A 26073-nucleotide genomic window follows, 5' to 3' on the forward strand; every position below is an offset into this window, starting at 1 on the left:
TACTTTGAGGAAAACCATCTCACCCTGGAGGCAGAAAAATGACAGAAACAGAAGGATGAAAAGGAGACTGAGAAATCTGTGGTTTGACCCTCCCTTTGACCACCACCTGTAGTATCTGCCAGTCTGTGGCTCTAGGATCGACCTTCTTAGCCATCAACGGACTGATCAACAACCCTTTCCTTGACCCGTTGGAGTGATCATCCTCCACCATAAGGGATCACCACCACTGACAACTCTGTTGCAAGTTTACTCCTTTGTGGACATGTTTACTACACGTTCATTAATGTGCCGTAATTACGGTGCATTAAGTTTAGTACCTGTAATGATGGGTACTAAATGTGCAGTAATCAGCGCTACTGCGCATTAGCACAGATGAATGCTTTTTTAGTGGCCTTAATGCACATTAGACTAAATCTATTGTGCATTTGTGTATTAGCATGGGTTTTGCCTGCCACTCTAATGAGCAGTAAAATGTTTTCTTATGGACTAAGCGTCTCATGTAGATGTGCCCAGTAACATGCAGACATATGACCAACTCCAGGTAGCTGCGTGTCCCTTGGGTGGGCAGGGCAGTAGGTCATGGCCTGTTTGTACCGCGTAAATGCACCCTGGAATGAAAGCAACTGGAGGAGTGGACACGTGACACTTACTCCGTAGTAAGTAACCTTGGGGTAAATTTATTAAATTTTTCCCACAAATAGCTTTACCTATGAAACGAGAAATTTGTACCACTGGAAAGTTTTGGGTAGTGTACCTACTCCAGAAAAATGACAGGAACAGAAGGAAGAAAAGGAGACTGTTGTACCATGGAGTAAAGTCAGTTTTCTACACAGTAACAGTATCATGCATCCACACTCTGAGCTCTCTGATGAGTGCTCAAAAATGATGCCGCGTGTGTGTGTGTGTGTGTGTGTGTGTGTGTGTGTGTATATGTGTGTGCGCGCGCGCAAAAAAAAAAAGATATATGTAAGCCAAATTCTGTTCAGTTATGCTAATGTAAGTCTGGAGTTACGCCCCAAACTTTACTGAAGTTACTGTGAGCTTGTGTCTATGGAGATGGGAATAAAATATGGCCTTATGGTTTTAATCTGCATTTTCAGCATATTTAAGCAAAACAGTTGGGACCAAATGAAAACAAAACCAAAAAAATCCTTTGTTTCGTTTGCTAGGAAAGGCTCGAGGAAACTTTTTTTTGCGGTGCTGAAGTGTTGTAGCTGTGATGGTCCAGGAAACATGCAGAAAGCAAGGATTTCTGTGGGTGATGTCTTTTACTGAACAACTGAATGGTTGGGATAGACTCATACAAGCTTTTGAGTGCCACAGCACCATTCCTGAAACGTGAAGGAGGGTAGTGTGGTACAAAAGCTTATTAAAGTTTATTGAACCAACTGCATGGTTGAAACAAAAGATATCACCCACAAAAATCCTTGTCTCAAGAAAACATTTAAACTTGAACTTCTACTGTATCAATTGTATTAGACCACAAGCTCATTGGGCAAATTCTCTCTCTATTCTAGGAGCTCTGCTCATCCTGAGATACTATAAAAATAATATGCTCAAGTCATATTGGTTCATAATGCAGCTTTGCATCCATGCATACAGATCCCACTGCTGCTGGTGGGACCCCCTGCATGAGTATCTGGAACTGGAAAAAATGTCCAACATTTCAACTTCTTACTACAAAAGTCTAGGTAACTATACATGTTGCATGGCCCCAAGGAAACCCACTAATGGATTTGTATAGATGCTTAAGAAGGCTAAGGCACGTAGCTTTCCTTTTCTGTAGGAGGGATTATCAAATTAATAGGCACTATCTGCAGTGTTTACCAAGCAAGCTGCTTGTTTATGCTCTCTTAAGAACAACTGATAAGGTTTTCCAAACCACAGTGACAACAGCTGTCTGGTCTAATGGCAGGAGGTCACTGCAACAACCTGTTAGCCAGCAAGCAAAGCCACTGTGGAGACAAACTGGGATCTCAGCTACCAACTGATGCATGTGTCTCATCAACAGTGACGAGCAAACACCAAGCGGTTCAGAATTAGGTTTAGGCTAGGTGAGTCCCCAGCCGTTTATCTTGACTATGCAAGCCTCTTGACACAGTAATCAGGGCTCATGGCAGAGGTGATACCTTTTATTAGACCAACAAATTTTTGCAAAAAAAAAAAAAAAAGTCTTTGATTGCAAGTTTTCAGGCACAAACACGCTTTGTGCCTGAAAGCTTGCAATCAAAGACATTTTTTTGCAAAAATCTTGCTGGTCTAATAAAAGATATCATCTCTACCATGAGCCCTGATTGCTATTTCTACTAGACCAATATAGCTACAACCTGCATACTCTTGACATAGTAGAGTTTGAGCCTCCGCTTGCAAACACTTAGCTGCAAGCTTAGGCTTCCTGAGACACATGAAATGACTTGCTGGAGGACAGACTGCTCATGTGGGCAGAAGCTAGAGGCCTCAAACTCTTATCCTCGTTCTTGTCTGCATTTGCTGTGAACCAAGAATGCCAATATTTCTGCTTTTAAAATGGAAATACCCTCAATTATCAGTCTTCTAATCCTGTACTCAAAATATTCATCTCTTATTTACACGTGGCCTTGTAAGACTGTCTGTAATTAAGGATGCCCGATATCTCCCATTATAGGCCCTTATTTTCCCTTGCTTATCCCTTTGACAACCTCTGGGCTGATATAATCTCTCCTTGGTTTCTGCCTCAGGCCAAATATTTTTGGAAAAAATATTTCAGCCAAAGTAGTTCAATCGTTTTGAGGATAAAACATTGGGAATACTATATTTACTCACGTACCACACCTGCCATTCCTCCCAAAATCAGCCCTTCAAAATCAGGGTGCGTGTTTTAAGCAGGGAAGCTCACTTTTCTTCACAGGAATGGAAGCCAAGAGACACTGTGCTCTCATGGCTACCAATATGCCTCCTGCTGGTCTCTGGCCTAGCAAGCAGAAGGAGCAGAGTCCAGTGTTAACCCTCTTACAGCCTCTATTGACTTGTGTGCATGTTTCCCATGCCAGAGCCAGGGAGGGAATCTGGGACTCCCAAGTCTTACCGTTCCTTGGCCATAAGCAAATATTCATGAAACCCTCTGGACAAATAAGCATCCCGTCTCCCACCCATGCTGGGACACAAAGAGAATAACCACCTACTTGTTCACACGGTTGCTGTTAGTTCAAGTCTTTTTAGCATCTATCAGCAGTTCCAACCCTCTGGAACAAGGGCTCATATGATGGCACTTTCACTATTTTTTTTTGGGGGAGGGGGGGTTGTTTTTTAAGATAGCCTACATGTACACCCATGCACATGCATTAAAGGTTGCGAAGTCAAGCAGTCAAAAGTTTGGACACTGAATTACAATCAACTGTACAGCCTTAATTAGACCCCCAAGCACACATGCAGTTTCTGGTTCCATGATCACACCCTAGTTTTTCCACAGGGCCCACCACCTCATTCAATGCAAAGTTGGCCCCTCTCTGGGAAGCCATCAGAGTGGTATAATTAAGGAAGCTGTTTTCTACATATCCCCCTGCTCCATTTCTTGCAGAGGCTTGAAAGTAGTTATCTGACTTGGTATTGCATGAGAAGAGAGAATATTTTCATGATTAAGGCATCTCATTGCTGACCTGGAGGACTGGTTTCATTTCCTGCCTCTGTCACCATAATCAACTCATTCAAATGAAGCTTTTGAGACGTAATCAATAACTTTACATTCCTCGTTTTCTAGGTGCCCAACTTGATATCATGGAACCTGATTTACAGAAGAGCTGAGCAATGATTTGAATATATTAAAGTGCTACGTGATACTTATTATGCAAAAAATAAATAAGGTGGATTCTAGCCTTCTCAAACCAGGCATCCAGAATAAAATTAGCAGTAATGTGTAAAATGTGGATAATATCAACCCTCTCACTACCCTGGGAGTTGTGAAAGTAAGCTGTCAAACATTCAGACACAAAATATAATATGCACAGTAGAAAAACCCATGAGAAAATGAGTAATTCTGGCCTCAACAGAATCTGAATAGTGTGCAATAAATAAGGCCTCGGGTCACACAGTGAACAATGAGGTTAAAACAAAATAGAGAACTGCTCATTCAGTGAACACCAGCCTTTCTGTGCACGGACTGAGGCCAGGCCTTATGGAAAGTAATATAAAACTACAGGATTAAAGCCTGTATTGTAATGCACATATACAGAGGGGTCAAATTAAGATTGAGGCAACCTTATTTCTGGTGTTTCTTAAAATTTAAGTATTTACTTAATCTTCATAGTTCTCTTTTAAATACTTTTATACGTATTACTGACCACACAAGAAGAGTACACAGCAATGTAAAACGTAGATCTCTCTAGTGAGAAAAGAGCAAACATGTAATCTGGGAACAGAATTGGAATCCAGAGTCAACTCCTAGTCTAGTCAATACATCTACAACTCAATCCTCACTCTGTCACTGCTTGCTGTAAAATGGGAGACGAGTCGCACAGTTTCTCTTAACCTCAGCTTTTCCACCAGGCAAATGGAGACAAGAAAAGGTGTTGGGAACCTAGGAAAAGAGCTTGTAGGGCTTGCAAAGAGCTCTGAAGCTGAGAGGGGTAAGTAGCAGATGTACTATTATTTGGGGTTTTCCAGTTCTGAAATACTACCTGCTCATTTCAGAACCTCAAAGAGGGTCCTCTGGAATTTGGTTTGCCAAACAGAAGGTCAGAGAGTGGGGGTGGAGGGTTGGATACTTTCTATTTTGGGTGCACTAGTTTGCTCACAGATCACAAAGAACCTCTCCGTATTGCTCTCTATATTGCTTTCCCAACACAACAGGCTCCCACAGATCAACAATAGGAAGCAGCACTGTTTTAATCGTAGTTGTCCTGAGATTCTCACCTTCAGAAAGCAACAATGCAACTGCACCAGCAGACATGGGAAGGATTTGAGGGTGAAACCATGAGAGTGTTTCCTTGTTCCTACATACTTTGCAAAGGCACAGAACATGACTAACCAAACCAGTATCACAGACATTTATCTTAGAGATATTGAGGGCCATATCCAAAAGGAGAACCTAGGCTCCTCCATATTATGCTTCACAACACCTAACTTAGGCCCCTGAATTGAACCAAAAACAGAGTTGAGCGCTTACATTCTCCATGCACCACTTGAGGGGAGTTAGGTCCCTCAAAAAGGGCAATCCACAAAACCCCCATGTCCAAAGCAGCCAACAGGACATGCTGAATATATGGATGGCATCTGAATTTCCACCCTTCCCTGGAACTTAGGTGTCTGAGTCAGGGCTGCTAAGGAGACAGGCACCTCTATGTACCTGAGATTGAGGGACCAAAGTCCTTGCAGGCCAAGTGTTTGTTGAAAGAACTAAACAGAGCTCAAACCCCAGAGGAGGAGGAGAAATCTGCCTTTTGCAGAACAGCCTGAAACATTTGAGCACTCAGGAAGTGAGGGAACTGAACCCAAGCCCTGCCTTAGCTTGAGTGGGTTCCAACTAACATCTCCCAAGTCTCAGGAGAGTATCTGAACCTCCAGGAGGGGCTGAGCAGGCATCTTCAAACTCTTGCTGAATGTGGGTCACTGTGTCACAAGGAATGCAAGAATCCTGAGGACAAAGGGAGAATGAGCATGGAATAGACTAGATCTCTATCCCAACGATCCAGCAACTCAGCCAGAAGGGAGTAGTTCTGAGCCCTGCTCGTGATTATTTCTTTCATGTGAAGACTGTATAATGTAAAGTACACAAATAGCATGACAGCAAAGGCTAGAAACCCAAGATTCTCACCTTTCAGCTGAGCATCGTAGTCCAAAGGCTACAGAGCCCAATCCCTGCTTGCTCTGATTCTGACCCAATAACTCTTGAATGTCTTTTCTGAACAGTGGCCCAATTTCAACAGGAAAGCAAGAGGGAGCCCTCATCCAGCCAAGCCCATAATCCTAGTGTTTAGCGCACTTTCCTAGGCAGTAAGATCTGTAGGCCCAGTAGAGACTAGAAAATGTCTCCCATTTCCTGGGTGGGTGCTCTAACTAGGAGGCTATTTTGTAAAAAGTGTGCACTACCCACTGTGTTCTTTAATGTAAGTGACCATGGCTGTTGTGTTTAGTGCTGATCCCTATGAGGTAAAATTGTGTTAAGCACATTCTGGGCACTCCTACCAAATGAAGCCTGCCTAGCTTCTGGATCCAAATGGGATTTACATAGGAGCTATGAACCAAGCTGCTTACATGGCAGTTCTAGGTCCACACAGAAAGCAGAATCGCAGGCACCTCGAGAGCAATTTGATCAAAAAACAGAGATTTGCAAATTTAGACACCTCCAGGGCTAGGTGGCCACTATGCAGGGATTTTCTACATCACAATGTTGGATTTAAGGGGCTAAAGTCTGCTTAAGTCCAGCTTTAAGTATGTGTGATCTTCTTTGGATCTGTCCCATCCATGAAAACAAATCGGAAAACAAAAATCAAGTGTTAACAATCTTCTAATGGTAAAGTTGGCCAACTTACCATCATGTATGGGTCATCCACAATTGGATAAATGTAATCTGTTGTCTGGACCAAAGACAGACCTCCATGTCTTAAAGGAATAACGCATGTGTCCATCCCAATTCCTGAAAGGACAGAAACCAGTAATTAATAGAAGATTTTTGCTCAAAATTTTCTGCAGTTCTGCAATACAAGTCACTACCAAAGCAGCAGCATCAAGATTTCACTCCTTATAAGCAGCATATCTGCAACAAATGGAAAACAAGCCAAGAGCCTGATAAGTTCTTCTTAAACCTGAAGGAGTGTGAAGCCTATGTTATAGGAACTGATCTTCCTTGTGTTACAATATGCTGAAATGCAATAATACATGGCAAGTTTAACTTGGAGGGAACACTGGATGTATTAATGCATTGGGGGAGGCACCTAGCATATTTTTATATCTGCCGTATGTCTGTTCTCAGACTGTTAAAATTTTTAATCAGAGTGATGGGTGGATGCCGATTTACACATCTACTGCACATCATTTAAAGCTTTTCTTAAATGTATATGTGCAAACACAGAAACCCCCAAGCCCCTTAAGTTTTTTATCCTGTAGTTGGTTTTGTTTACCTTGTCAGAAGTGTTATAGCAGCAGTCTTAATCTTCAGTAAGAACTAGCTGCAATGAAAGACATGCCTACCTACTTCAGAAATGTCAAGCATTTTACTGTTCATATCCCAGACCCTCATTTTGCAAGCTGGTGTACATGCATGGACCATCTGCAGCCAAGCAGAGATCTCCAAATTTCAGCAAAATTCCACAGGGGCTGAAAGTTCAAGTATAGCTAATACACCTCAAAAAACTGGTGCCCAAACCTGCAATTCCTCACTTACAGAAGCATTCCTAAACCCTTGTGGGTTTAGGTCGGAACTAGCTGCTGGAGAGTAAAGATTTGTGACAGAGTGCCCGATTTTGGCATTTTCCGGACACCATCTATCCCTAACCAGTGACAGGGAAGTCAGCTGCCTCCTTTTAAATTGCAAGGCATCTGAACAAGTAACTAGAAACTTACTTGCTGATGTCATGGTTAGGGAGATACTCTTCATAAAGCACAATTTTTAAAAATACTTTATTTTTTCACCTGTGTGCAAAAATCTTCTTCCCCCCCAACTCCCCAACTGCTTACTTATCTATTAGTTTACTTTTTATTCTTTCATGCAGCAAGGTGATAGGACTACACTGGCAGTTTCACTTTTGCTTACTGTTTCTTTGTTTTCTGGTTCTCAGACACTAACAAAGGGTTGAAAAACTGCGGAGGAATAATTAATTCCAAACAAACTATGCCTGATTTTTTTTTCCAACAAGTCATTTAATCACGAAGACAATGATGTTATATAAACAAAGATACCTCGCAAGGATTAAACTTTCAACCAAAGGAAGCTCACAGTGTCCCTTAGTAGAGGATATTAAATTATATCACCACTCAGCCTCTCATACAATTATGTCTTAGATATTTCATACAAAGATAGCCCTTGTTTCACTAGGAACATGGGCCCTGTTGATCTTTTGCTAAATTCTGACCTCCTCTGGAATACTGGGTTGCAACCTGTTAGTCTGGTGAGGGATAACTAGAGGTACCAAATCATTTTAAAGGAATCCCCTGAACAATGAAACTAACTGACAGTAAAATAAGTTCAAAGCAAACATGACACCAACATCTGAAGGACCAACATTTCTAAAATTTGTCCTATGACCAGATTAAATATACATGCATGAACGAACAGATGAACTAGACTAAAAGTCTGTCATCATTAAATATATTCTCTAGCCTCATTTGTTTACATCAACAATGGGTCTTGCAGCTCGCAAAACACCTACAAGCACACTATCTCCTATTTAGACTGCTTGTGCAGGTTGTCTTTCCTTTCTGCCTGCCTCACTGTGCAAACACCAAAGAAAAAACAACTCTGGAAAAACCACACACTTGTTAAGTGTAACTTCTCCAAGCAGAGCTGGAAATTTAGAGGGAATAAGGCAGAGTCAGTGGTCTGAAAGGAAATAATCAATGTTCTGGATTACAAATGTAGACTGTCTTTAGAAGTGAAACTGGATTTGGGAAGGGCTAGTTATAAGTGATCAATTCTCTGTTTCAAGTTAAGTACAAAATGGTCTTTGCAATATTTCTAAGGGGAGAAAAAGTCTCCTCTAAATTAACTGTTGCTTAAAAATCACTGAGTCCGCATTTGCTGAGTAAATGCTGAAATAATAACACTTGTTCATAGAAATTAGGTGCTGTATTTTGGTTACTGAACATCTACATGAATCATGTGAAGAATCCATTAGTGAAAACAAAAGCTATAGTTCCTCTAATCCTAAAATGTCTCTCTACCTGTAGGGTCATTTCATAGCCCCATCTCCCTACATGTGCATTTCTCTTCAGAAAGTTATATGCACTACAGAAAAGATGAGTATAACATTATTTCTCTTATACTGCAAGTCTTATCAGATGACAGCTACAGGTTTATGCTTCACACTTCTGGACGACTGTGCATGCATCATACAACACATTCCTTTAAAATAAACTGAAGTCTGACTTGACCTGTTTAATAAATGAGACAGCAGTATTACTTGTTAAGAGACGAAGAAATACTCACCCAACCGGGGCATAACAGCTCCAAGAAACTGTTCATCTTCTTGGAAATGGTTTTCTTGTAAGGATTCAAGTAGTTTCTGTAAAACATCCTGAGGCACTTTGCAGCCTGTGCCTTTCAGTTCAGTGAATCGGGTCAGGCGGAAGCTCTTGTCCAGTTCATAGCTCTCTGGGTTAAAGGACTCCCGAACAGACATGGTTCTTTCACGCCGACTGTTAGTCTTTCCCAGCCTCGTGCAAACCTATGTTTGCTTCTCTGCTGATAAATCTAGTCAGAAAAATGGAGAACATCAGAAAATTCTTAGAAACCACAGGACAACACATTTTCACATGCAGAGTAAACAAGCTGTCAATGAGCTGTGGAGGTCCTTTTGTTACGTCGTTTAAAATCCAGCACTGAACAGAGATCATCTCTTACAACAGGTGGCCAGGGCTCACGCCAGAAGCTCCCCAGCACTACCCCTTTTTCCGGTATGGGAACTGTAAAAATGCCAGACTCGTCAGACGAAAGGTACCGATTTTCCTTTATAGTTTAAACCACATCGTTAACAAAACCCCAACACACGCACAGAGTTCGCCGAACACAGAGATGTTTAAAGGACTTTTACATTCTTTAGCTGCAGGGAGCAGCCTTTGGAGAGAGCCTGGGGCCCTGATTTTGCATCACAGGCGCAGGCACTTGCAGGTAGTTGGCCCATTGCAGGATCAAAGCCTTGGTCAGCAACACTGATTTCAAACGACATCTAAAAAACGGGCCAAGTTCAATTCTGATGCGAGAAGGCGCAACTACTTGGTCACCGACGGAAAACATATCTATTTATATCGACAGTGAGTTTGTCCCAAGAGGACCTTGGAGGCAGGTAAGAAATGAACTAAAAGGGAGTCATTTCATCAGGATCTTTTATCTACCAACTTCTCACTTCTTAATATCTGATTATGTCTATAAATGGACCTGGTTTGAAAGAAAAGGGTCAAACCGGAGAACCCCTTTCCGTGTCAAAATCCGCACCAGGACGACAGCCTGTTAGAAACCTAACGTAGAAAGACATTGGCGCAGCTCATTTAATAAAATTATTAACCACGCGCGTCTCACGTTTTAGGTTTTCCACTCTCAGACACGCACCGCGCTGCGAAACGAACAAGAGGCCTACGCGGAGCGTTAACTCCTAACCCGGAGCGGGGTAGCGACACGCTGCCATTTATCTTCCTCGGACGAACGGCTGAAAACCACCTAAATCCTGTCATTTCTTAGAAAGCGGCCTCGCAAAACAGCTCCGCGACGAAACGTTATCTCGCTCGCCAGGTCGGCTCCCGGCGCTCGCCGCGTCCCAGAGCACGATCTGAACGTGACACTCGCCCCAGAGCGACCTACGGCCTCGTGCGGACGGGGTCTCCAGCCCCCGGCCCGGCCGCCCCGCGTCGGACGGGCCGGAGGGGGGCACGCCAAGTTTCCGACTCCGGGAAAACTTCTTCGGCGGAGCCGAACTCCCCTTTTACAGCGTCTTCCCTCCTTGGCGGGGAGGCGTGTCCTCGGTTTCAAACGCGTCCTGCGAAGCCGCAGCTCGGGCCAGGATCCAAGCTCCGGAGACAAGGATGTGTCTTGGACCAGCCGCGAATTGGGCCCCGGCGGGGGGCAGCCGCAGGGACCCACCTGTCAAGGCAGGGGGGCACCAAGGACAGGGATGTGCTTCACCGCCCCCCCCCCCCCCACAAGGGGCCGCTCCCTGGTGGGCCCGGCCCGGGCTCCACGTGCACCCGGTGGGGGGGGGGGGGCGGTGAAGGCGCATCCCCCCCATCCCTCCCCTCCCCTCCCCTCCCCCCAACACCCGGTGGCCAAAAAGCGGAGAAAAAAAAAAAATTAAAATGTCGGCGGGTGAAAAATTTAACCCGTTCCCCGCCGGGGATTTTTTATTTTATTTTTTATTTTATTTAAAGCGGTCCCGCCCCCCCTCCCTGCGCGCCCCCGCCCGCGGCCCGGCCCGGGTCCGGGAGGCGGCGGCCCCCCCCCGCCCGCACTCCCCCTCCCCGCCCCCCCGCGCCGCGGCGGAGCTGCAGGCCGCGGCGGCCGCGCGGAGGCCAAGTCCCCTTTAAATCTCGCCGCCTGCCCCCCTCCCCTCTCGCCTCCGCCTCCGCGGGGCTCCCCCCCTCGTACCGGCTCCTCCGCGCCTCCGCCTCCTCCCGCCAGCGGGACTCCCAGCCGCTCCCACAATGCACCGGGCCCGGGCTCCCTCCGCGCCGCCTGAACAGAAATGCCGCCGCCGCCGCCGCCGGGCGCGAGGGGGTTAACGCCCCCCCCCCCCGCGGGGGCCGCGGCCGAGCGGGGGCCTTTAAGGGCGGACACCTGCCTTTAAGGGGAGGGGAGAGCCGAGCAGCGCGCGCTATAGCGGGGCCGCCCCTCGGGGCGGGGAGCCGGGGGGACCGCCCCCTCCCCCCTTCCCAGCCCCGCCGTTGGGGCGGGGCCGCGGCTCGCGCCTCGTGTCGTCACGCGGCCGTTAGGGATCCCCGCCCCCCGCCAGGGACCACATCCCCTGCTCTGCTTTCTGCTCCCTGCCCTGTGCATCTTGTCTGGCCTTCACCTCTGCTTTCTGCTTCCTTTCGCAGTGCACCCTGCCCCATCTGCTGCTCTGCTTTCTGCTTCCTTTCCCTGTGCACCCTGTCCCAAACACTGCTCTGCTTTCTGCTCCTTGCCCTGTGCATCTTGTCTGGCCTTCAGCTCTTTTTTTTACTCCCTTTCCCTGTGCACCCTGTCCCAAACACTGCTTTGCTTTCTGCTCCCTTCCCTGTGCACCCCGCCCCATCTGCTGCTCTGCTTTCTGCTCTGTCTATGGTGTGCCCTGCCCAATCTGCTGCTCTGCTTTCTGCTTCCCGATCCTGTGCATCCAGTCCGGCCCACGGCTCTGCTTTCTGCTCCCCACCCAATCCACTGCTCTGCTTTCTGTTCCATGCCCAGTCTGCTGTTCTGCTTTCTGCTTCCTTACCTCGTGCGTCCTGTCTGACCCACTGCTCTGCTTTCTGCTTCCCTTCTCTGTGTGAAGGATCCCTGCTCTTAGCGTGGCTGACCCTCCAGGATTGCCCTGGCGTCTCCAGGAATGAGAGAGAAATCTCTTGGAGGCTGCTGAGAGGTAAATGATGGGGGGGTGTTCATTAAAATAAGTATGAAATGTTGAATCCGATTTATACGGTAGTCCAGTGGGTTTTTTAAAGGTAACAGGAACATGCGTTTGCCTCCCTGACGTAAAGCCTACGCACCGTAATGTGTAACTGATCTACGCAAGCTCACGGACACGCTGGCGTCGTGTCACGGGCATGCTAGCGTTCCAGAAACCTCCCGGAATAGATTCAAACAGAGTTGGCAATCCTCGCTGCTCTCCTTGCTGCCCGGTCTGCTCTGCTTTCTGATCCCTGCTCTGTCGGCCCCTGTGCTGCCTGCGCCCTCTGGGATCTGCCACGTGCCACGTGCAGGCTTCCCTTACCACCTGCGGGACCTGTGCCACAGGTTGGCCGCCCTGGCCTGGCGAATGCAGGCTGTATTGTAGACTCATGACTCTGTCAGCCTCTTGCTGTAGGCGGCAGGTGTGCTTCAAACCTTGGACCTAGCAAAAATAGCCCTGTACCACAAACGGTACTTGATATCGTTAGCCTTGGGAGAGGTTTTGCGACCAGCATTACTTCTTCCTCTGCATTTGTTCACGTGTTTTTTGCATAGATTGCGATAGACCAGAGTCAGTTTTGTGTTTACATTAAAGTTTGCTTTCCCTTGTGATTTTTGTGTGCAAGCCCTTTGGGGCTTGTAAAAACACTGCAGGGGTATGTTTAAGCCCAAACATGAAGTAAAAGCAGTTCTTTTTTAATTTCCAGTTAGGCACCTAATAGTATGGTTAGTCATGTATGCTTTGGGGCAAAGTGTATCTATAATGCACTAAAACTCCTGTATGGATGAAGCAGGGGGTAGTTTTAACACCTTTTGGGTGGTAGCGGTCAAGTAAAGGAATGAGCACAGAACTGATCTCAACCAGCTAACAAAATGAAAAATTGTCTACACTAGGATACTATTACAGGGGTAACGTGGGTCCTGGACCAGTTGGAGCAATGTGTCGGACTGGCCAGGACAGGCGCGCATCTCAAGCCCAGTGCATGGGACTGGTCCAGTCATGTGTAGATTGACTCAAACCTAGGGCAGCACCAGGGGCTGGATGACGGGGCTCTGCAGGCCAAATCCAGCCCATGGGCTGTACTGTTGACTCACCTAGCTTAAAAGATGCTTTAAAATCCAGTCCTGCAAACTTTACCAAGCTGGTCCAGACCAGGACGAACGCGTGCTTTAAAAAAGACTTTGCTAATGTAGAGTGCCAATCAAAAAAACCTGCAATTCCTGTCCTGTGGGAAATTCTGAGAATTTGGCACTTTGTTTTATCATAACTGGGTTGAAAAGTAAAATCTCTGAATTTTTCATGAAATGAAAGTCTGAATATATTATTTCTACAGTCATCAAACTTCCATTTCAATACTAAAAAGTTTTAATTCAATAAGATCAAATGATTTGATTTTTTTTTTTTTTTATCTGGATTTTTATATTAAATAATAATGAGAAGCAAAAAGTTAATGCTGAAATTAACATGGTCAAAAGTTAGCAATTTTTTCTTGCGTGGGAAAAAATGTGCCGTCAGAAAATTTTTTATTTGCTTACGTAGCTTAACTAAAATTTTTTTAACTGCTACTGTAAGCAAGGCAAATTTGTATTTTAACATGTAGTAGCTGGCCATTTTGTAGCCTAAACTTTTCCACCACCCCAGCTAATGTGTACTAAACTACAATTTGCCTGGCTGAAAATATTTTTACATGACACTATGCCAGTGCAGACAAGCCCACCGAGTTTTTAATAGAACGACTTGGTTCAACAGTGCCTGTGGGATTGGATTGTTAAGGCACGATGGGAGCTTTTGCCCAAGGAGGCTGCGTCCATACAAGCGTGGACGTTTGTTTCCCCAGGGACAAAAAGCAGTGGCACATCTTGTGCTGCTGCTAGTTGTCTACGGGAAACACCTGTGCCACGCACCCTCTGGCGCCCTGGTTACCCCAGGTTGGGTAGGGGATGTTGGGGCCAGCAACCGTGCTGGCCCCAGCAGCCTTCCCCGGGGGCCTTGGGCTCCTGCTGCTTGGAGCCTGGCCGGCAGCTGGTGTGTGGCACCAGCCAGCCAGGCTCCTGTTTTGGGCAGTGCACACTGCCCGTTTGCACTGCCCTGCTTTTTTTTTTTTTTTTTCACGAGTTTTTTAACCCCAGGATCTTCTAAGGTCAAAAAAACCCACCACACACTGCTACCTTGCAGTGTGGGGAACACCTGAATTGCGATGTGTGGCGCTTCGCAGACAGGTCTGCAGCGCCATGTACTGCACGGCCACGCTCATCTGGACATGGCTGTAGAGGATTGGGTTTTTAATTTAATTTCAAATGGAAAAGTTGACCTCTGTGGGGATGGGTCTGGTGTACAAGCCTAGGTAGAAGAAAATATACTGCTGTAGACTTTTTTTAAAGATTTGTTTATTAACAAAATCTCAAACATTTCATTGATTATTTGCTGTTTTCTTGGTTTTTATAGAGCATCTGGCTACCTGGGCAGGGTGATACCTTGGAGACTAACTGGTTCAGAGAGGCATGAGCTCTTGTATAGGCAACAACCTACTTTATCAGATGCTATGAATGTACGATCTGAAGTCTCCCATCCTGAGACTGAGATAGCCTACAACTTTCTGCCAGAAAACATGTTAAACATGTGACCATTTAACCAGGCAGTTTAAATCAATCTAAGAGTAACACATCCTCTTCCTCACTTAGTCTGCCTCTTGACTCTGCGTCATCTGAAAACTGAGCAAAGAAATTATAAACATAATCGAGATTATTGATAATTCACGTAACTGGAGCAATAAACAACTCTTGGTCCTGCTACCAATGTCCCGTCCCAATTGACTGGATCTCCCTAGTAACAGTTGACTTTTTGAGATCAGTCTGTGAGCCAGTTTTTAATCTGGTAATCTGCCTTGTTACTTACAGTGCAAGTCTCTGAGTCTGCGTAATTTCTAAATAAGACAACATTTGAAGAAGAATTAAACCACAGCAAAACAAAAGGTAAGTTCTGAAAGATAGCACCCACGCAGGCCTTTAATGAGCTTCACCCTCTGTGCGCTAACATGTGTTCAGTCTTTCCAGCTTTGTTTTCCTTAGTATCCTTATACAAATAAACCATACATTAGCAGAAATCCATTCAGGGACCTGTATTAAGATTTTTGCTAAAATCAATTTGACATGTTGGAACCTGAAATAATAAAAAGGGTTTATGTTTGAGAGCCTCTTCAGTTTGTTCTTACACCTCAAACACTTGTAAAATGTATGTGAAAGAAATTCTATATATATATATATATATATATAGAGAGAGAGAGAGAGAGAGAGAGACAGACAGACAGACAGACAGACACTGAGCACCTTCAGTTCCAGCCAATTTGTGACACAGCATCTAGCAGGATCAGGCCCGGCACCAGCGCATTCACTCACAAAGAGTAATTATAAACTGAAAAGAAAAACAATTTAATTCCTTCATTTTCTACTTACTTTTAGACAAGACTTTTTTCCAAGACAGTTATATATAGTTTATATATATATATATATATAAACTAAGAGAACCCATTCACTTTGCTTAAAACTTGTCTTGTATCAAGTTTTCTTCACAAAATGGGATATTTTCTTGTTATGGATAGCATAGGGCCCAATTTGGTAACTGTTGAATAGATTAGAAAGGCAGCTAGCATATTGTAATGTGCAACTAAGTACCTAATTAAGTAATTGCCTGTTAATTCAAAGAGTGGCTTTTGTGTAACTGTCTTGGAAAAAAGTTTTGTCTAAAAGTAAGTAGAAAATGAAGGAATTAAATTGTTTTTCTTTTCAGTTTATAATTATTCTTTGTGAGTGAATGCGCTGGTGCTGGGCCTGATCCTGCTAGATGCTGTGTCACATAAGTTGGCTGGAACTGGAGGTGCTCAGTGTCTCCTAGGATCAGCCGCCATGAGAAAGGAAGGCACTAATACTGAGTACACTCTGTTGCTTTGCAAACTCCCCTGTCAGATACTTTATGCTTGTCTTGCCAAACTTTGGCATTTCAGCCTTAACTTTCTCTTGAGTAGACATAGCCAATTTGAACGAACGTGGTCATGACATGGATCGGGGATGTCAAACATGTTCTGTGGGGTTCCCAGACGGATCAGGAATTTGGAGCCTTGTCGGGGGATGCATGTTGGTGATGGGAGCTGAACAACAGGTGCGTTAACCAGAGGTGCCGTATCTAGCTTGCAAGGAGCATTATGCTTCAAGGAGGGATGAGTTCAACACTCCTGATATAGACAGAGAGGGACTAAGATGGACAATGTCAGTCTCTTCTGACCCATAATTATGACTGATATCTCCAAGCATACTTATTGAAGAAGAAGAAGGGTATGATTTGAGCTTACCTAGGAGGTCTATTGTAAACGCTGACCCAGTGCTATTTTTGTATTTGATGTTACAGGATATGTACATGTTTTAGTCGATACTTATACCGATATCTAAAAAAAAGCCTCATCAGTGTTCTCAGGTATCCAGGTTGTAGCCATATTAGTTTAGAGGAAAAGGCAATCAGGACTCGTAGTAGAGATGATATCTTTTATTAGACCAAAAAGCTTGCAATTAAAGAGGTTTTTTTTTGCAAAAATCTTGTTGGTTTAATAAAAGATATAATCTCTACTATGCGTCCTGATTGTCATTAGTGTTGTGGGAGGTAACCAATGCACTAAACTCACTCTCTGACTCCTTGCTGTTGACAATATTGCTGAGCCCTACATTTGAAAATCATGAGTCTGGTCCCAAAGAAAACAACCCCTGATAATTATTTTTTTAACCAACTAATACATTTAGATATTTTGCCCTCTGGTTTCTGAGCTTTTAGGGAGCAAGTATATCACATTTTCAGTTTTTTTTTTAGAGCCATGTGCCCAAGTGGGAAAGAGCAGTTTTCTTGGTTCTGTTTGAATCATGAAAGTCGAGATGTTCCAGCAGTATGTTTCCAACAGGTAATGCTTTAAAAGAAAGTTTCACATGCTGTGAGAGTCAGATGGTGAAAGCTGGCAGTGCTGCACACCTTGCTTTTCTGAAAAGTTCACCAGTTTCCTGTGTCCTTGTGGCATTGTTCAGCCAAGTGCGCTATTAATGCAGTGTTAAACACCAAGGTTGCAATGGTCTTTACCTTGCTATGCTTTGCTGGGACTGAGGAGCTGATTTCTAGGCATAAAGATTTACTAGATACAGGACAATTGATGCAGGATGAAACTGGGAAGCAACCAGTAGGTCTGCCCGGGGGTCTTTCAGGGGAGGTCTGGCTGAGAGAAGGGAACTGAAGGGAGGGAAGACAAGCTGGGATCCCATGGCAGAGGCAGGGCAGAGGGGTTAGAAGTAACAGGTGTTTGGGTGAACAAGCTGAATGGGAAACTTTCCTCTCTTAAACTGCTGTTGCCCCATTCTCTATCTCTCCCTTGAGCCAGCTGGTCACTACCATTTCCCACGGGTGACATCGGGGGTGCACTGAGAACAGAGAGGATGGGCTCCTTGTGCAGGCATTGCATTGGCACTTGGTAGTTGGAAGGAGTTAACTGTTACTGTATGGGAATCCCTGCTGGGCATAACACCTCCCATTTGATATCAGACACAGAAGAAGTTAACACAAAAAACAAGCCAGGAGGTTCCAGCAAGCCAAACCTTGGGTAGAGATTCCTCAGCCTGCCCCACAAGGTGCATCAGCCACTAGCACGTCCTAGGGCATGCCAGTCCTAGCTTTCTGAGAGGCTTAGCCTTTCATGTGTGCTGGGCACAGAGAGAGAAACAGGAACTGGGGCATGCAGAGAAATTGAATCTGCATTGGTATGTGTGTTTTCTTATTGTCAAAAATGTAAATAATCCATACCACAAGATTTTCAGGTCCTTCCAGCTGTACTTTAGGCCTCATAGTTCATTACAGGCTTTGCCCAGCTATTCCGGTGGTGAGCAGGTTTGGTTTGTGGTGTTGCTGTGCTGCCAGCCAGAGAAAAGGAGGAGGAATCCCTGGGAGTAGTGCAAAGGTTGCTGTTCCTGCCCTTTGCCAAGATCTGTGAGTTTAGGGTAGTGATCCTCAACCAGGCACAGATCCTTTGAATGGTGCTGCAACGTGTGGGATGTATATGCACAGGGTCAAGATGGTTCGTGACTGGCTGCTCCCCCATTCCCACTGCCTGGCCCCTGTGCAAGGAGATAAGCACTGCGATATATAAATGAGTTTTTGAAATGGGGTGCTGCTCAATTCACAACAGTTCCGGAGGAGTGGCTTGAGTTTAAGAAGGTGGAGAACCGCTGGCTTAGGGATTTGGGACTTTGCAAACTCCCTTCCTGATGGAAAATTTCAGGAAATTAGAAGGAACTTCTGTATCGGAAAAAAAATGTGTTAGAAGTACGTACCACACAAATGCATTTAAACAACATAGAGACTGAAGGATTAAATACTTGGAAGGCAGGAAATGCCACCCTAAGATTGCATAAGATTTTTTTTTTTTTTAAGATTTCTTTCTCTAGGATTTCAGAGCTGTCTGACCTGCAAAAATCTGACTGTAGCATGTATAAATTCTGTGATCTGGAATTATTTGGTTACAAGCCATATAATGCTCTTTTCTATGCAATCTAATTAAGTGTGGAAAAGATACTGTCTCCTGCAACGCTACATGACTACTTGACTGCATTAAAGAAGGGTTGCCTTCTGCACGCTTTCCCAAGCGTGCAAGAGCCCTTCTGAACTTTGCACAATGTCTGCAGAGAGGGAGTTTCTTACGTTTCTCTCTCATGATTCTGAGCATTTGTTTTTCAGCAGTTCCTAATTCCTTTTGCCAAGTACATTACCTTGTGTAGACCCAAGTTAAATTTAAGCAGTGCTTTCTGGTCAATTTAGGCCTCAAATTTAGGTTATATAACTTCTATGTTTACAAAACCTAGCGTTTCCATTGTGTTTCTTAAATGTCAGTGGAAACTTTTTTTTTTAATAAAACATCTAAACAGTCCCCTGCATTGCTTGGAACTAATATGCTGCAGCATCCTGCAAACATCTCACTGAAAATACAGCCAGTTAGAACCAGGACTATAAGCAAAAGAGACAGCAGTCATTCACATTTCTAAATCCAAGCTGAGAACAAAAATAATGAAAAATGCTATTAAACCCCAGTTCTGCAAAATTTAAGTCCACCATCTTCAATGGGCTATTCTTGTCTTTACAGTTATGCCTGTACTTAAGATCTTTTGGGGTTGGCTCCTGACATATTAAAAAAAAAAAAAAATCACATCTCGTTGTTAAGTGTGATTAGTGTGGGTTTTTTTAAACACATGAATTTGAACCTGAATGTGCCTGTCTAACCTGTTGTGCAGCACAAACTCAGCATGGAGTTTCTCACAATCGTCTCCAGTTTTCACTCACTAAAATAAGCTTGTGTTGTTGTCACCTTTCACCACCTCACTTTCTACTTCCTCTTACACGTCATTAATATACCCTGCTAAATAGCCCTGATCCACACACCAGTCTCTCGCGTGCCTCAATATTTACTTCTCTTTGCTCAGAGGAACAGATGTGTGTTATGACTCTTCTATCACTTGCGCAGGACTTTGCCACTTACCCTACACTTTTTAGTGAAGTAAGTTGCTTTTCTTAATAGTCTCCTCTGCGGGACTTTATCAAAAGCCTTTTGAAAGTGTAAGTAAATGTTATCTGACAGGTCACTTTTAATCGCTTGTGAACTGCTTGTGTGAACTTCTCCCCCAGTGTATCGTAAAAATGTAAAGAGGTGCAATTTTCCAATACAGAAGCTGTGCTTACGTTTCTTTTGCAGACAAGTGTAAGTATCTAAGTGTTGTGTTCCTCTCTTCTCTTGATTCCCTCAACCCACGGATAGAACATTTAGATCTTGCAACTGTTCTCATTTTGCAGCCAGGTTTACTTCCCTGCCATATCTGTCTGCTTTCATTCCACATCCGTACCTCGCTCCCAGAGATACTGCTTTAGCACCCGTTACTGTATTATCCCCATTTTAGAGGTGGGGAAGTGAGGCAAAGATTTCATGACTTGCCTGCAGTAAAGAAAAGGGCCCTCGTTTTCAAGTCCCAGGCAGATACTTTGACTATTACACCATCTTTCCTCTCTTTTTTCCCCTTCCTCAAATACATGGTTTTCACTTCTTGGTTACCAGCTGCTGCTGCTGTTTCTGTAACTCAGTCCTTTTCTTTACAGAAGACCTGTCACCTGAGTTTTTCATTGTCTAAGGTCCAGTGAACAGGGCACTGGACTGGGATTTAATAGACTTGGGTTCTTTCCCTGACCTCTCATGCAATGCTGGGCAAGTCCTTTCTTGACCCTCATTTGAAACCACAAGTCTAGAGCGTGACTACACACCTGTGAAACTTAGTCCAGGTTACATCTGTCTATGTTTGTTCACTAGTCTTGCTGCATACTGTATTTTAGTTCTTGCTCCCACACTTTGCTAATTTTTTGGCTTTGATGTATTTATTCTCTCCCCTCCTCCAGTTATCATGACAGTTGTAAATGGTGTGGTCACTTCATGTTCTGATCCGGTCAGATCTCACAAGCAGGGGCAGATCGGGAAGTGGTGTAGTGCTGCATTTGCCAGCCTTCCTCCTCCCTGCCCTGGCTCTCCCTGGTTCTCCCAAGTGTTCCCTGCCAGCCTCAGAGAAGGCACAGGGAGGGGGCGGGATCCCATTTGTGGCTGCCACTGTGAGCAGCCAAACCCAGCTCCCCAGCCAGTCGCAAGTGGGGCAGCCGTGGCAGTGGGTGAGTCTCCCCTTCCAGCTCCCAGAGGTGTAAGTAGAGGGAAGGGAAAGGAGGGAAGAGAAGGGGGGAGATTCTTGCCTGATTCAGAGACTTAAGAAGAGGTCCCAGCTGCTGCTGCTGCAACATGTTTGGTCTGTCCAGGCTGTGGGGGGTGGAGGGAATCTGAGAGGGGGGTCTTACAGCCTGCAGTGCTGGTCACCCTTTTTCAAAATCCTGGATCTGCCTATGCACACAAGTAAGGCAGATTTGGGCCAGTGTATGAACAAGAGCATGCCCTGGAAAACCCAGTAAGCTGCAGGACCCAGCTCAGTGAATGCAGTAGCAACTACCTTTCCTCAGAACTCCCCAGGATGGTGGTTGGTGTGAGGTTTGACAGCCCATCCTGTGCACAAGACAGGAAACAGGTTCTTAGAGTCTTCTGACATGTGCCAGTGTTTAGAGCCCCACTAAAATTCTGGGTTCAGCAACTGTGGGCAAGTGCTTTGTCACCATGTACATGTGACAAACATTTTCTTTCTGTGGCTTAATAGCGTCACACAATGCATGTGTATAAGGTTTGGGGGTTTCAAATGAGTTTGCAACATTGCAGACTAAGCCATGTCCCCATATAGTTTAGTTTGCAATGTTGCTACTTGTAACATTGCAGCCTTTAATCTGACAGTTTACTCCCTGGCTATGGGAGAAGTGACTAGGTGTGCTGGCAGCCTGAGAAAGCAGCAGGGATGGTGCACAGGGTGCTGGAAACCCAGGTGGATTTAGGGAAGCTCGGGCTCAGTGGGCTTCCAGCACCCCATGCACTGTCCCTGCTGCCTTCTCTGGCCACTAGCACACCCAGCTGCCCTTCTGCTGCCTGCCTGTGTTGCCCCAGGGGCAAGCCAACCTGTTCCCAGCTGGTCCCAGGTGGTGGGCATAGTGCACAAGGTGCTAGAAGCCCCAGTAGGCTTGGGGAAGAGTTGAATCCAGCTGGGTACTGCCTCCAAGCTGGGGCACCAAGCACCCAGCCTGCTGGCAACCCACCCAGGGGGCACTGCCACCACAGAGGGAAGGACCAGGGCTCCCCCACAGCTCAGCTCAGGGGCTGCTTGGCCCATTGGTAGCTCGCACCCACCCCTGGCCAGAGGCAGGCTTTGTCGAGGGGGGAAACCCCCCCCCAAAGCATTGGGCCCCTTGCTATAACAGTGACAGAAGCCCCTAAATTAAAATGGTGGGTTTCAGTTAAAAATCTACTGTTTCAATTTAGGGTACACAGAATAAAACCCTGAGGCCTAAACCCCTGTCACATGTACAAGCACCCTACATTTTGCTGTCTGAAGCATATACTGGGTCTGGCATCCTACCTTCAATTTGCCATTGCATGGTGTGGCAGCTCTTATCACAGCATAGAACCATCTCCTTCCCCATCCAATATTGGACAAGAACTACAGTAAATGTGGACATGGGCTTCAGAGCCTCATTTTACCACCTATCTGACAGCTGCATCCCGAGGGGCATGCCCCTGAGCCTGCCGAGATCTTACTAGAGGGGGTTCCGAAATGGATTCAGGGGTTCATTTTTACAGGCAAGATGTTGGCACCAGCAAGGATTATAAAAACGTGTATGGATACTACATATCAATCCAAGATCTCACAGTTCAACTCCCAGCCAAAAAATCACCATAACAAAAAAATCTCCAAACCCAACTATTTACAAAGCTTCTGTTAGCCAGGAGGCTGGTTTAAGCCTAATTGAAAGTGGAGGATATATAACCACTGCCCTTGATTCAGGATAAAATGTTCGAGACAACCAAGCTCCTTTATGGAACAGGTAGTTGAAATAATAGGAGCTACTGCCCAAAACATGCTGTACAGGACTGGTAGGAAACAGAACCAGGCTGCTGCAGGTGTCATTTGTGACCCTGAGATGAAGTGAAGGGCTTGTCTACACTGGGAAGTTGTGTGGTGAAGCAAGCAAGGCTATAAATTTATACTCCCCTAGCTACTCAGTATTGCCTTTCTAGGGGCATATCTATGCGAGACATTTACTGCACAACAGACTAATTAGTTGCACAGTAAATGCACGTCTACCTGTGCACTCCTATTGATTGAATCATGTGGAGTAAATTAGGAGGCAGGAGTAAATTAAATTAACTCTGCACTGGGATAGTACTTGTACTCCGCAGCAGCACATGTGTAGACACTGCCCTGACTGGCTAGGGCACAAAGGTGCTTCAGTGCTGGGGCTGCCTGCCAGCTAGCCCTACACTAAAGCACCCTCATGCCCCAGCCAGCCCCTTTGCAGCACATAGAGCTGAGTTGGAGCAGCCCTGGACTGGTAGGTTAACCCGTTGGGTCTGCTCCAATTCAACTCAATGTGTATCATTGCCAGACACACGTGCAAACAGCGTGCCTGGGAACAATAAACTCTGGAGCAATAAGCTGAAAGGCTAGGGACAGACATTCAAAAAGCCTGAGCCTGAATTGATTCAATCTTTGCAGGTTAGTCTAACCTGGCTAGGCTAAATCAGTTTGTAACCATACAGACATCCCAGACATGCAAGCACGTGCCTGCAGTGGCTCAGGCTAGAAGCCGGGGGGTGCTAGAGCAGCTCTTCCTTCCCTTTCACAAGGCTGAGCTGAGGGAGGCATGGCCAGGCCCTTGTAGGACTAGGGAGGGGTTCCCCACCTCCTGATAACAGCATTTATCATCTCTGTTATCAGCATTTGTTACCCCATCAGAAAACAAAACAGCCTCTCTGGTTAGTTCAAGCTCTTCTTAAACAAAGAAGGAAGGGAGGGACGTTACCAGCTGAGCTGTTGATTAACTCCAAAAAGCCCTAAATTGATGCTGCTGTCTGCCACAGCATGGACCGTAGCCAGCATGTGGTCTGCTAGCTAATTCTGAGGTATCTGCATAAGGCAGGAGGGATAGGGGATCCCCGCTTAGCAGGGAGTGGTGAGGAGAGGTAGAGAGCAGGAGGAAGCCAGGCAGACCTGCTCTGCCTGCAAGTCTCTGCTGGAGCTGCAGCCAGGGAGCAGGGGGGGGGGCAGCCCTGCTGTGGAACAGAGCCCTGCCCAGCCCAGAGAGCATGCTGGGATGCTGGGGGAGTCTGGTTTATCTTAAACCAGCAAGGGGTCTGGGACAGAAATTAAACTGGTTTGACCCAAATCAGTTAAGTCGGATACTACATTCAACCAGGCTTATCTCAAGCCATTTTCAGCCATTTTCAAACTGGTTTATGTGCACTGAACATCTGTTCTGTTACAGGTTGAAAGTGAATTAAGCTTCCCCTTACTAATTTCTCATGGGGAATTAATGCCAGGTAGCAAATGTGCTATGAATGCATACCCTCAATGACCTCACCATAATTCCCCTATGTAGGTGAGCCACGAGAGAAAGAGCATGCTATTGGGTTTAGTGTTAACTGGAAAAGGGCTTGGAATTGTGGGCCAAGGGTCTTTAGCAATTTGATTCCTGCTGTGTTAGGGAAACTGGACTTCGTGTATAGTCTCTGTAAATAATATGATTACATCAATAAAGTGCTTGCCTCCCTCCTTAGTTTCTCATTTTCACAGAAGCAATCTGCAAGGCCTCAAGTTTTGGCCAATGACTCGAATCAAAAGAGGTAATGGTGGGGGGTTTTTTGCTTTTTTTTTTAGGTTTTTTTTTTTAGAGAATAGTGAATCTTGTCAAAAGCAGCGTATTGATTTCAGATATAAATGAAAGCTGTTGCTTTAAAAGCAATTTAAGCAAGCATTTGTAGAGTTTCTGATATTTCACTATTCTAGTTTCCAGACTTTCAGTCACAAATACAGTGTTTTAGTTATATTGTTTGACATTTATAAATATGTTGTTTACAACTGTAACACTGACTTTAAAAACTTTTATCAGGAAATTTTCTTAGCTTTAGCTTCTTTTTTAATAGACAACATACTTAAAAAATAGAAACCCAAACCCCAAATTCTTAAAAACGTATTTTCCATTTCTTCCTTATACTACTATTCAAACTGCAAGTGATATGATGCAAATAATGTAAAAAGCTTATTATCTTTTATAGGCTCCAGTTCATCCAAGCCTTTCAATATGTGCTTACAATTTAAGTTCTAAGTACATCAGTAAATTCAGCACCTAAATTATTTGTTTGGTGGGACCAGATTTTGCTCCCTTCCTGAAGTGAGGGTAATCCTACCCTCTGTCATTTTAATTGGTTTGGTGTCTGCCTCTGTAACCTGCTTCCTAGTTCCCCACATAAAATCATAGAGTGATAGCATCATAGAAAATTAGGTTTGGAGGGGACCTCAGGAGGTCATCTAGTCCAACCCCTATCTGTGAGACTATTCTCCTGTTTATATTTCCTTATCCATCTGGTGTTTTCCATCTTCCATTATTTCACCTTGGAACTTTCTCTTTCAACTTTACAAGTGACTCAGGAGGATTTCTTCAGTGCTGACTGTTAAGCATTGTTTCTCTGATACTGGCTTTATCTTCCAGGCATTAATATACCAGGAGCTTAGATTCCAGGCTAAAATACTTTGACCAGGTGTACACCAGGAGCATGTTAGTGGTATTTACTATACAAGATACTCTGCCAGCAAAACTCCCCTAGGTGTGGATGCATCTTATACTAACAAAGCTGTACTACTGCTGTATAGGGTTTTTTTTTCCCCCTCCCAGTTCCCATCTCATCCCCTAACTAAATTAAGCTATATCAGGAATGGGGTCATTCTGATAGTAACACTGCACCCACACTAGTATCTGTGGCAGATATACCTGTGTTGGTCACAAATCATACCTCATCACTCCCCTGATCAACCTAGCTATGCCACTATAAAATTTTGTAGAGTACTGCCTGGTCTTTATTTCCCAAATCGCCTTGATTGTAACTTTGCAAACAGAAGCATTCTGTTCTGTAGCATTTTTAGTATGCTGCCCTGCTGAAAAAAAATTATCCTGATTTTTTTTTTTTTTTTTTTTTTTTTCAATTCATGCAGCCCGTACAGCATATATTTTTTCTGGATCAATACTCTGGATATGGAGCCTGTGAATAATGCAGAAGCCTCAACTTTTGCAAGTGTTACTGCACTATTGTCCCCTTTTGTTTCAAGCA

General features: G+C 44.8%; 1 protein-coding gene and 1 long non-coding RNA gene across 10 annotated transcripts in view; one reads left to right on the top strand and one right to left on the bottom strand.

Moving 5' to 3' along the window:
- Positions 1–11533, bottom strand: part of SEPHS1 (selenophosphate synthetase 1) — a 30972-nt gene extending 19439 nt beyond the window's left edge. Inside the window, exons 1-3 of one of the 4 annotated variants that reach the window (XM_019487554.2) lie at positions 11460–11533; positions 9119–9382; positions 6507–6610 (exon numbers count right to left, since the gene is read on the bottom strand). In XM_019487554.2, coding sequence (XP_019343099.1) covers positions 6507–6610; positions 9119–9311 — 297 coding nt within the window. In that variant the 5' untranslated portion in view covers positions 9312–9382; positions 11460–11533. Of the gene's footprint in view, positions 1–6506; positions 6611–9118; positions 9383–10207; positions 10853–11266; positions 11359–11459 lie in introns of those variants that run through there. The other 3 variants (XM_014607583.3, XM_014607585.3, XM_014607584.3) reach the window with 3 other exon arrangements.
- Positions 11534–11549: 16 nt separating this feature from the next.
- Positions 11550–26073, top strand: part of LOC102559575 (uncharacterized) — a 29245-nt gene continuing 14721 nt past the window's right edge. For 3 of the 6 annotated variants that reach the window (XR_002090257.2, XR_002090256.2, XR_002090262.2), the window contains exons 1-4: positions 11550–12236; positions 15164–15238; positions 16288–16421; positions 17121–17208. This is a non-coding gene — a long non-coding RNA (uncharacterized LOC102559575). Of the gene's footprint in view, positions 12237–15163; positions 15239–16287; positions 16422–17120; positions 17209–25957; positions 26067–26073 lie in introns of those variants that run through there. The other 3 variants (XR_002090264.2, XR_009461492.1, XR_002090260.2) reach the window with 2 other exon arrangements.

This window comes from Alligator mississippiensis, chromosome 4 (assembly GCF_030867095.1).
Source record: "Alligator mississippiensis isolate rAllMis1 chromosome 4, rAllMis1, whole genome shotgun sequence".
Classification (NCBI taxonomy): Eukaryota; Metazoa; Chordata; order Crocodylia; family Alligatoridae; genus Alligator; species Alligator mississippiensis.